The sequence below is a fragment of the Myodes glareolus genome, chromosome 27 (genome assembly GCF_982192425.1).
Source record: "Myodes glareolus chromosome 27, mMyoGla1.1, whole genome shotgun sequence".
NCBI classification, from domain to species: domain Eukaryota; kingdom Metazoa; phylum Chordata; class Mammalia; order Rodentia; family Cricetidae; genus Myodes; species Myodes glareolus.
In genome coordinates, this window is record NC_142052.1 from 43,319,492 (window position 1) to 43,331,682 (window position 12,191).

Genomic DNA, 12,191 nt, shown 5'->3' on the forward strand with positions numbered 1-12,191 from the left:
AATAACTCTTAGCCAGCTTGGTGTAATTGGCGGGCTATACTTCCGCAGGGGAACCTTTTAGCTATGAGGCATTAAGTGTAATTCCTACTACTGCCAAAAGGCTTCCAGACTCCACTTCCATTTAACTATGGGCTGTGTCATGAGATCTGCAGGAGCCTGACCTGGAACTCACTCTGTAGACCCGGCTGGCCATGAACTCAGAGATCTGCCTGTCTGCCTCCTGAGTGCTGGGATTAAAGGTATGCACCACCACCACCTGGCCTCCAAGTATTTCCAATTAAATGGCAAAGATACTTCACAAATGTGCGAGGTTCTGTCATTCTAGTAGCTGTACTGTGGAGCCCCATGTCAGAGATCAGTGCTGGGCATATAATCCCAGCTCCCAGAGGCTGAAGCAGCCTGGGCCTAGAAGAGGTGGAAAAAAACGCGTAAGAATTCCTTGGTGGATTATCCCAAGAAGTGAAAGCTTGACACCACCATAAAATTTGAATTTATGGATTTGCTACAATTAGCAAGTACTATTTGAGTATCAGAGAAATCCCCATCAGTGCTGATTTAAAAATAAGTTGGCTTGGAGAGGTCACCAAATGGCTGTAAGACATGTAGGGGTTTCCCGGTTCTGTTCACTGACAGTAGAATCAAAGACATACACCATACCTGGCCTCAAATGTAATTTTTCTAGTTTTTACACCATTCTGAGCCTTCGTGTTGATGCTGGGAATCAACCCAGGTGGATTTTGGCCTTTCGAGATTGGGTTTCTCTATAGCTGTAGAGCCTTCCTGGAACTAGCTCTGCCGACCAAGTTGGCCTCAAACTCCCTGCTTCTGTCTCCCAAGTGCTGGGATTAAAGGTGTGTCACTAATACCCACCTTTAAGTATAATTTAAAAAAAAAAATTTAAACTCTTGAGATTGAAATGTAGTTCAAAAAAAGGTAGTTCAGCGCTGAATTTAGCACAAATGTGACCCCAGGTCCAAAATCTCATTGTAGGAACACTATCACAAAGTGTCAGTCATTATATGTGAGCCCTTTCCCGTGTGAAACCCTTTCATATATGTAACAGTACATACCGTGACCTTGATTTAGTGATATGGTTCCTAATGTACCTAAAACTAGGGTTTTGGTGTTGTGTGCACGCACACCCATGCAGAGGTCACAGCAGGCAGCCGGGGGTGTCTTGCTCTATCCGGCTTCACCTTACTGCAGACCTCCACAAACATCTGAAGGAGTTCGGTTTCTTCAGGGCGCTCTGGATCATTTCCACCACCCAAGAACCTGCCTGGGTGCCCCACACAAGTGCTGAGCATTTGAACTCAGATTCTTGTTCTAGCGCTTGCACAAATGCTCTTGCCCACTGAACCCCTTCCCCAACCCCAAGGCAAGGACTTCAAGGATTAAAGAATACCCAGGTTTACCTTTACAGGGTAGGAGAGAATTTGCAATTTTAAAAACCCTTTAAGGTATTTTCAATTCACAAATTTTAAGATTTTTGTTTTTGTGTATCCATGTAGGAATTCCAAAGATCAAACAAACTCAGGTTGTTGAACTTATTGGCAAATGTCTTCATGCACTGAGTCTGGCTCAATTTTCAATTTTTGCCCCCAAGGCAGCTCTGGAGCTCTGGAGCCTGTCCTGGAACTCACTTGGTAGACCAGAATGGCGTCAAACTCACTCATGGAGATTCATCCACCTGTGTTCGCCTGGTATTAAAGGCATGCGTCACTACCACCTTGTCTCAATTAAAAATAAAGAAACAAAAACCCAACACACCCAAACCAAAAGATAAATGAGCACAGAGAGCTGAGGCTGTGTCCCACAGACATAAAACCCAGATAAAGCAAAGCATCACGCCTCATTCTACCTCCCTGTGTAGAGAGCCACCGAGGCTCAGCCTCCAGCTTCCACAGGCAGTAGTTGTAAAATATTCTTAGTCATGAAGATAAAAACAAAAAACCTTGCTTTACTACAGGAACCTTGATTCAGAATAAAGCATTTCCAGACTCTAACTGCAGAAGCCGGGCAATGGTGATGTACTTGGGAGGTAGAGGAAGGTGGATCTCTGAGATCCAAGGCAAGCCTGGTCTGCACAGTGAGTTCTACAACAGCCTTAGCTACAGAAGAAACCCTGTCTGGGGGGGATGGGGGGACACAACTCCCTAAAACAAAAGACAGCACACCAAACTGTACAGACTTTTATAAATTCTTAAGCACAAAGTTTATTCCAAATTAGTCATTCTATGATTACTGAAAGATGCTTGTTGTTTGGCTTGGCCATGTATTTAATAAATCATATAAACAATAAAAACACTAAGAAATGTACAAAGCTATACAAATAATTTAGTATTTACAACTGGACTGATGCAGTCTGTAAGATCTCTCTCAGAGCATGCTGACACTATGTGTCTTTTCTAAGGGGGGAAAAGAAAGGGTGCTTTAAGGCTTCCCTCAGAGTAATCCTCTTGGCTGGGTCGTACTCCAACATTTTCCCAATGAGGTCAAAGAGAAGCTCGTGTTCTGCATCCTGAGATAGCATAAACTCCTGGAACAGAAAACATTCTTACCATCTGCTGCACACAAAAATCAGAATCATGGGTTACTAGCCGCCTCCTTCTCTAAACCATCATTAAAATGTCTCTAGAAGAAAGGGGGGTGGGGGATAAGCCATGTACAATACACAGCTGTGAACCTAGGAGGTTGATTAATGGCCTGGACTACACATTAATAGACTAGCAAGACCCTGTGTAGAAACAAAACTTAAAACAAGAGATAGATTGTAGGTCAGCGGGAGACTATGGAGGGCCAGGGTTCAACCTCTACACCCCTAAAGTGGGGTCAAAGCGGGAACATGCAAGTCCTGGTTATCTCGACTGTCCGAGCTTACCTTCAGAGGTTTACAGCGCCGTGAAACGTATCTGCCAGCAGAACTGTGTTCATCCCAATCTAATCGATCACGATGGAAATATTTACGTTTCCTGAAACAGTTATAAACATTCACATTGCTATTTTACTATTTTTTCGAGCCTAAAAAGATATGAAGTAGCATCAAGTACTAAATTTTTCCAGGTTAAATCCTTTGAGAGATTTAAGACCGTGGCTAAGCAACAGAAATGCTAAATTATTCACCATCAATAATGTAATATGCTATTTAACTGAAAAAGAAATTTTTTAAAATAGCGGTATTAAAGATGCTATGACTCAAGTAACACATACCTGGTTTTCTGTATCATGTGCTTTGGCAGTGGTCCAAGAATCCTTTCCATCATTGCTAAATGTTCCCTGCTATCGTGAGTCTACAATAGAAACATTTGTTAACCCATGATCCGTATAAACCACACCCACTCTACAACCCAACTACTCAGAAGTCACAAGGCAGAGTCATCAAAATGGCAGAGAGCAAAACAGTGTCAAAGCCTGAAGTCACTCACCGGAAAAACTGTAAATCCAAGATAATACTCAATAAGGATACATCCTATACTCCAGACATCACATGGTTGAGACCACCCTAGGGCTGCAAAGCAAAGCAGTGTTAGGGAGAAACCTCCACATCCCCGAAAGACGTTTCAGAGTACAACTGCAAAGACCAAGTTCTGAATATAGTGTGACATCCTGTCCTCTAAGTGTAAGTTGCTGGATTCCATCTTGCACTTTGACTTTTGTTCACAATACCCCAGTATCCCTGACTTATTTTGGTGCATGGCAGACAGTAAGTCAGACTCTGGAGACTTACCTGTCTTGAGCAGGGAGGAATTCCTGACTCGACCCTCAGGTGCCGGGATTATAGACAATCACACCTGGATTTGTCTGAGCCAATTTTCTCTGTCTGTCTCTCTCTCCCCCTCTCCCGGTAATTTAACTTTATTTTATGTGCATTGGTGTAAAGGAGTCAGATCCCCTGAAACTGGGATTACAGACAGTTGTGAGCTGCCTTGTGAAGTCCTTTGGAAGAGCTTGACCAACAAGCAATCTCTACAGTCCCTGGTCTGAACCAATTCTAAGATGCACAATTAACAACATAGTAACAATTATTTTTGAAGGCTAAGCCACATGCTAGCTCCATAGCTGGTAAGTAGAGATTTCAAGATTTTTTTTTTTTTCAAACAGGATCTCAGTATGTGGCCCAGGCTGGTTTCTAATTCAAGAGAACTACCAACCTCTGATTAAAGGTGTATGCCACCATGCCCAGCAATTTGAAGACACTTTAACATAATTTTTCCTTTCGGTTTTTCAAAGAAGACAGGGTTTCCCAATAGTTACAGCGCCTGTCCTGGAATTCACTCTATAGACCAAGCTCTGGCCTTGAACTCACGAAAATCCACCTGCCTTTTGTACAAAGTGCTGGGTTCAAGGTGTGTATGATCACCGCCTGGCTTAACATAATTTCTAATACTGTTTTTCTATTTTGATAATCCTGGGTATTGGCAGGTTAGACAAGAGCTGTACCAGAGCTACCTGATAAGACTGTAAACTGAATGTTGGCTATCATAAAGCAATGTGGGCTGTTAAAGCATACAAGCACTGACCTAAAATAACTTCGGGTGCTCGGTAGTGTCTTGTAGATACCAACGTACTGTGATGTTCATCATCATACGTTGCACTTCCAAAGTCTACAACTTTAATATCTGGATTTATGACGGTACGTTCATCACGCTTCTGAAAATCGTAAGCGACAAATGAAAAGACAAACTATCGAAACAAAGTATTTACAAGCACCACGACAATGTTACAAGGACCACGACAATCCTTACCATTTTGGGATTATAAGCCTCCGTGTAGTCAGATTGCACAAATAAGATATTTTCAGGCTTTAAGTCTGTGTGAGTCAATTTATTGCTGTGCAGAACTGGAAAGAAGCACAGAGTCACTACAGTCTCACAAACAACACGAAACCACAGGCCTGACATCGTAAATTATGCTTAGAATCTTAGTACTCAAAAGTTGAGGGTATAAACATCCTAAGTCTTAGTTTAGTGACAAGGTCTCTCTATATAGCCCTGGCTTTCCTAAATCTTACTCTGTAGACCAGTCTGACCTTGACCTCAGGTATTCACCTGTTTTTTGAGTGCTGTGCTCCCTGGCTGAGACTGTAGTAAACTGGGCAGTCTGCTAAGAGTACTGGTGAACTTCAGTTCTCAGCACCCTTATCAAATGGTCCAAGGAGATCTGACAGTGATTACCTGCAGTCATGTGTGTGTTGCGCACACACGAAAATAACAAATAATAACCCCCAAACCTCTGGTGTCTTCCTATGTTCTGTAAGACATAATCTCCGTTTATAAGAAAATTTACCAGAGGTGTGGGGAAATACATGCCTGATAATGAGTTGTTTATCTATCCACAACACTCAGGTGGTTCATACTAGGGCAGGATCCTGGACCTGAGGTTATACGATGAGACTGAAATTCATCATCCCCCAACTCCTGTGACACTGGCTGTGGTGGTAGCATACTCTCTAATTTCAGCACTAAGACAGAGCACAAGACTAGCTGGAACTGCAGTGAGACTATGGCTACCATCTGTAATCGCAGCACTTAGAAAGGTCAGAGGGCTGCCAGAGGCCAATGGTAGCAGGAAGTTCAAAATTATGTTTAAAACTATGTAATGAGAAACTCTGTGGGGGAGTCTAATGAAGCGGAGATTTGTTTCATTTAAAATTTCCAGAGCTCACACTAAATCAGTCTTAAGCATATACCTTTCTTTTGGTTGACAGGGTTTTTTAATGCGGTAGTCCAGGCTGGCCTCAAATCAGATAAAGCCATAAATGGCCATCTACCAAGGTAAATTACAGGCATAACCCCACCATGCCCAGTTCACATAGCGCCAGAGAGCAAACCCAACACTTTGGACATGGTAAGCAAACACTATCGACTTATCACACTCCCGACCTCCTCTGGAGATTGAACTAAGGATGCATGCCTGCTTAAGTCACATCTCAGACTATGCACTATATCGCTATTTATACAGTTAAGAGGCACATTAAATCTTTTTTTGTTTCAAGACAAAGGGTTTCTCTGTGTAGCCCTCGCTGTCCTGGAACCAGTCTCTGCCTCAAAGTGTTGGGATTAAAGGTTTGCCACCACCACTTGGGCTTTTTTGAAGATTTTTGTTTGTTTTTTCAAGACAGGGTTTCTCTATGTACCTTTGGAACCTATCCTAAACTGATCTACAGACTCAGAGATCTACCCTCCTCTTCCTGCCTGAGAACTGGGATTAAAGGCGTGTAACACACCACCACAAAGCTTGAACAGATTCTTCACAAGCTTTCTATCTTTTAACCACCATCACCCACCCCACAAATCCATTCTATTCTCAGACTAAACTTTCAAACCCCTCACTAAAAGATCTCATCTTTTAGTCTTCTGTGGTCATGGGGACAGAACAAAAAGGCCTCATTTCTGTACTGAACTACAGCCTTCAGCCCCACCAGGTTCTCTTTTTAAAGATCCAAATTAATCTGACATTAGTTTCACACTAAGGTTTGGAAGGCATGTCAAGAACTTACAATTAACAGATCTGCAGATCTGATACGCCATCTTCCTAATGTGATCCATTCGAAATGGCAGAAAACCGTTTTCCTTAATGAAGTCATAAGTACTGAGACCCAGAAGTTCAAACACAATGCAAATGTGACCACGATGCTCAAACCACTCCAACATCTGCACACAGCGGCTATAAGCACATAAAAAAATAACTCAATAGAGCTTTCAAATCTACCTGAGACTATTTCCCAAGTTTGAATTTGATACTTACAAAGTACTGTGGGGATCTGTTGTATTTAAGTGTTCCAGAACTTGTATTTCTGATCGAGCGGCTTCACAGTATCTATCCACATTTTTAACTATTTTTACTGCTACATGTCTACCTCCCCTGTTAGAGAGAATAAAATCCAAGTTAAAAAGGTGATAATCCAAGCTAGGTTTTTAATCCCAAGCACTGTGGAGACAGAGGCAAGAGGATCTCTAAGTTTGAGACCAGCTTGGTCTATAGAGTTCCAAGACAGCCAGGGATAGAGGCCCTGTTTCAAAAAGAAAAAAAGCAGATATTGCAATTCGAAGTTAGCAACAAGATAACCTTTCACTGTACCAGAATCAGTAATTTACTGATTTACCATTTACTAAATTAGTAATTTACCATTTAGTAAATTTACCATTTAGTAAATTTACCATTTACTAAATAAGAAAGATTAACCATATCACTACAAACTTATCCTTTGTTCCTTCAATTAAGGAATATATATTCTTTAATTGGCATATATATATATATATATATATATATATATATATATATATATATATATATATATATAAAAATACTATTTAGTTGGCTTTGTTTAAAAAATGTAAGAGACCAGGTTTTATGGTAAAGACCTTGGATCCCAGCACTGAGTTCCAGGCCTGCACAGTAAGACCCTGTCTCAAAACCAAACAAAGGAAAAGCAGTACCTTTACCTATGAATTTCTTACAACCTAAGTCAAAAGACCCAAGCTAAAAAGTTTGTATGGGTGTCAGCTAAACTAACTTTCTCTATGGAAGAACCCCAAGGCTCTGAAACTTACGCTTTATGATCGATGCACTCCACTACTTTCCCAAAGGCTCCTTCACCCAGAGTATCAACAACTTCATCTAAAAAAGAGAAATACATCTCACTCATAACAAGAAGTGGAAACAACGTACTTAAAGCTATCAGTGCAGATTATTCTAGGAGATGCTACAAATTTCCTCATCTTTAATTACTTATCATCCAACACCATCCAAAAACATACAACTATTCTTATAATTGATTTCATTCTCAGGCTAATTGCATTAACTTCATTTACTGCTCTGGAATTTCTGTACAACAAATATTAAAACTCTAAAGAAAGACACAAGCCCCTCCCACCAAAAGAAATGAAAACAAAGCAAAACAAAACAAACAGAAAGAAAAGATTTCCAAATCCCTAAAATCTTAACCTATATACATATATACAGATTGTTATCTGAAAAGTGAATAAGTGTTGAAAAGTATTCTATACATCTTGCACTTAGTACGTCTCCACTCTGACAGATCAGGTGACCCTCCTCATCATCCTCTACACTCCTCGATCTTTTCCTTCGGTGACTCTTCTGGAAACGTCAAGTGGGCGGCACCAACATCATCCAGCCAATCAATATACCCGAGTGAATTCAGGGCAGAATACGAAATTCATTCAGCGGGGAGATATTCAGGCATTCAGATACACGCCAGGCCACAAACGGTTGGCAGGAGCAATTTCAAATTCAGTCCCCAGAAATTCACAGGGCACATAGTTTATGTTACAGGAGAAAAACATGGCAAGGAACAGATTTTCAGATAAGATACTCAATATGGTAAGGCAACAAAACACAAACACAATTGTTTTTCTTTTTAAAAAATGCTTATCTGTAGCATTCACTGAAACATAATTTTAGGTTTCTAGTGTCCTTATTTCATACTGCAACTGTAGGATGTAGTATTTATTTTTAGCACACTGTGGCCAAATTTAGGTTCCCTCGCTAAGAAAACAGGTATTAAAGCAGTGCTAATTTTGGGAGGGAAAAAAGATTTGGCACATAACATTATAGCATTTAAAACGTCATCTGTTATAATTTTCCAATACAAGAAACTAAGTTCAAATCTGCAGTTCACTTAATGAGAAAAAGATTACAAAACAGGTTAAGTAAGTCAACTAACCCTCACACAAATACCTAATTTTTGTGATAAACTGAACTCATCAAAATAAGACTTAAAATAGCATTAAGAAAAATTTTTTTAATTATTTTTAAGTCACCCCCCCACTAATAAAATGGCAATTAGTAACTAAGGAGTCTTTAACAAACCCATTATTACAGAATTAAATACATCTTTTTGTGAATTCCCTATGCAGTGCACAAATTCTAAAAACACTCCTGGCACACTGGAATTGTGATGTGTAATCAATCTTAACTTTTCTCAACACAAATCTGTTTCCTGTCTGTGGGAAATAAAACCTCCAGAAGGTTAAAAAGTGCGCATACCCCATGTGAGCGACGGTGGGAAGAGCTGTGGTGGATCCTGTGTTTACTTTTGAAGCTGCTCTGTCCACTTCTACCAGAGGACTTGCTACTATGGTTCTGATATCGGCTTTCATGCTCTCCATAGTAATAGCCCGGCTCACAGCCCATGTAGTCGTTCCTGTACTCATCAACGTAGCGCCGGCTATGATACGCTCTCTCGTTTATGGATCTGCTCCCCAGATAATAGCTACAAGAGAAGTTTGCTTTATACACCAAAACAAACCACACAAAAACCCAAGTTCTCTCTGCAGCGTAGGGGACTGAACTCAAGGCCCTTGCCCAAGCTAAGGATTCCACCACTAATCTTTAATCATGCAACTGAGTGACCGCAGTTATGTGGTCCCCAGGGTTCATGCGTGGCGGGCAAGCCATCTACATCTGAGCTACATTACTAGCTGTTTTTCAAAACAGGGTGTCTCTGTGTGGTCCTGGCTGGCCTTGAGCTCAGAGATCCGATGGGATTAAAGGTGTGTGCCAACACTGGTCTGGCTGATAAAAAGCAGTTATACTGAGTGTGCCTGAAGAGCAGGTGCTGCCAGTACTCTGCGCGCTGAGCCCTCTTACCCATCGGTTGTTCTGGAGTGATCGTATCTGCATCGCTTATGCTCCCGGGCACTGCTGTGTGATCTCCTTCTCTTACTGCTGCTGCTGCTCCAGGCTCCATAATCCCAATCTCTCTCATCCCAGGCAGGATAGTAAGCTCTCTGTAGATGTCTCATCTACACAAGACAAATGGTCCTAATGAAATTCGATTTCTGTGATGCTCACCAGTAAAAGCTTCCTTTGCAAATCCATGCTAGTTTTGATTTTTTTTCCTTTTAACCCCAAATAATCTCGCTCTAGAGGTCCTGGAAATTCGTAGACCATGCTGGCCTTGGACCTCATATCTACCTGCCCCTCCCTCGGTAGTACTAGGATTAAAGGCATATCATGCCCAGCATTGGCCTTTGGTTTTAAATCCAAGTTTTGAAATTGTTGTCAAATATCTGAAATCATAAAAATTACCGCACTGTCTCAGATTCTGGAATCTGATTTTTTTCTCACATTTTCTATCTCGTTCTCACCGTGCCCAAACATAAAAAAGTAGAGAGGTTTCTAAATAGCCCAGGTAAAATTTCACCACCACCCTTCCAGAAGGTTCACACAATTCAATTCCCCCAAAACACCCGAAACTAACCCTAACTTTTATCTGTTTAGATGTGTTTGTTACAGCTCAAAACTGCCGTTCCCCAGGTGACCTCATTTTTCAATGCTCCTTCAAGTAAATCTCCACTGTTAGCAGAGGGAGACAGGAAAAAATATGGAGACGTGGGAGGGAAAAGCCCGAGAAGGAAAATATGGGAGTTTGCCCAACTGGCTTTGGCTTGCCTTTCGTGCTGAGCCAGCAAACTTCAGGCCTCACTAATACAACCAATTTACTGACAGGGCAGCCGTGACGATGACGGCAATAAAATTGTTTACTGCAGAGGGGAGATGATTCACACTCGTAGGGCGCTCCCCTCCTATTTCCTAAAGGTAAACAATGCCCCTTCCGAGTACATTTTACAACTTTCGTTTACAAAGGAAAACAATATTTTAACCTTTAACACTGTTACAAAGTACACCCTTTGAGCCCTGTCTAAATAAGGATTTCACAATCTCTGGGGCTACCTAGATCCTAAACCCGTCTTTACGAGCCCTGCTCCTGCGCTTTCTGCACCAGCTCAACTGGATTGACTGACACCGGCGGTCTTCTTAGTTCTTTTCTTCCTCGAAGCCGGCTTTCACCTTGGAGGAATCTCCAAGCTGCCCCCACAGCGCCCACACCGGCCTGCGAGGCCCGCGTGGGTGACAAAGACAGAAAATCGGCCCCGAGACCGGGTTTCCTCGCCGCCACCGAGAGCGAGCGGCGCGGAGGCCGCGCCCTGGCGACGCCATTCCGCGGGGCGAGCGCGGCCCGGGAGCCTCCGCCATCTTAGGCGCGGCCGCTGCCGCCTGGGGCCCTAGTTCCGCCCTCGCTCGGGGCGCCCCGGCGGTGGCACAGTCCCCGCCACCGGGCAGATCCGGAGGCGAGGGCTCAGCAGGGCTGAGCGGCCGCCGTGGGAACGGGGAGCCGGCCCAGCACCGCGACACCCAGCGCGGTCCAGGGAGGGCACGGCGGGGCAGCGTCCGCACGGACCCCGCGGCTTACCTTTCCGCAGGGACACCGACCGCGGTGACAGAGCTCGCAAGGCAAGGGCAGGAAGAGTGAAGGCGATAGCAACAGAGACAGCGACGACGACGGACTCCCGGCACAAAATGGAGCTGACGGCCGAGGCTCAGGCTTCTTCTCCGAGACGCGGATGACGCGAGGGGCGGGGCCTGCGCGCGTCCTGAGTGCGCAGGCGGGGACCCGTCCCGGGTGCGCAGGCGCGGGACCGTCCCCGGCGGGGTGCGGGAAGACTACGGAGGCAGTGGCGCTGTCCCTAAGGCTTCCCCTGAGAATCCTTCCCTCCCCACGCCGCAGTCACGGTCATGCTCTCCTCTGCGCTCACAGAAATATTTGGTCTGACTCCGCAGACCCGGCACACGAGGAAGGAGCACGGTCAGAAGGAGCACGCGCCCTGATTGCAACCGTTTAAAAGTTTTTTGTTCCGTTTTATGAGACAGTGTTAGTTTCTGTCGTTTTTAATAGACTGCGGCTGTTTGGTCTGCATTTCCTGCTTACTACGGTGACATTTACCTTCTCAGATCTCTGATGGAGTTGATGACTACGCTGGTGGGAGCTTTGTCAGCTTAACAGCAGCAACCAAAGCTTCAGCTACCCTCTCAGTTCTCAGTTCTTCTTGAATAAAAATGAGGTCTCCAGCTGAGAAAGACAGTTTACCTTGCTGAGGTCTCCAGCTGAGAAAGACAGTTTACCTTGCAACCAGACTCTAAAAAGAAATCACCTGGGTGGTGGTAGTGCACCCCTTTAATCCCAGCACTCAGGAGGCAGAGGCAGGAGGATCTCTGTGAGTTCAAGACCAGCCTGGCCTACAGAGGGAGTTTAGGGACAGGCCCCAAAGCTACAAAGAAACCCTGTCTCAAAAAACAAGGTCAAGTGAACTCTGTCAATCAACAGCCTGTTTCCCCACCTGTCTATTCTTGAGGGTGGGAAATCCTTGGTCTTGGGACTCCCTTCC

At 43.6% G+C, this 12,191-nt stretch overlaps 1 protein-coding gene across 1 annotated transcript; it reads right to left on the reverse strand.

Annotated features, from left to right (window-relative positions):
* Positions 1-2,188: 2,188 nt before the first annotated feature.
* Positions 2,189-11,378, reverse strand: Clk1 (CDC like kinase 1). Its single transcript, XM_048428724.3, has 13 exons — positions 11,219-11,378; positions 9,613-9,767; positions 9,010-9,235; positions 8,010-8,100; positions 7,554-7,620; positions 6,748-6,864; positions 6,500-6,666; positions 4,746-4,840; positions 4,521-4,650; positions 3,426-3,508; positions 3,211-3,290; positions 2,882-2,972; positions 2,189-2,539 (listed from the first exon to the last, which is right to left on the reverse strand). Exons 2-13 carry the CDS (start codon positions 9,765-9,767, stop codon positions 2,396-2,398), a joined length of 1,446 nt encoding a protein of 481 aa, XP_048284681.2. The 5' UTR covers positions 11,219-11,378; the 3' UTR covers positions 2,189-2,395.
* Between the last annotated feature and the right edge of the window lie 813 nt (positions 11,379-12,191).

Excerpts from the sequence above, each read along its gene's own strand:
- Clk1 (XM_048428724.3), bottom strand. The coding sequence starts at position 9,767 with ATGAGACATCTACAGAGAGCTTACTATCCTGCCTGGGATGAGAGAGAT. Across the intron at positions 8,101-9,009 it reads CCCACCGTCGCTCACATGGG|AAGAGTCACCGAAGGAAAAG; the intron begins GTATGCGCACTT and ends TGACGTTTCCAG. Across the intron at positions 7,621-8,009 it reads AGACGTACTAAGTGCAAGAT|ATGAAGTTGTTGATACTCTG; the intron begins GTATAGAATACT and ends TCTCTTTTTTAG.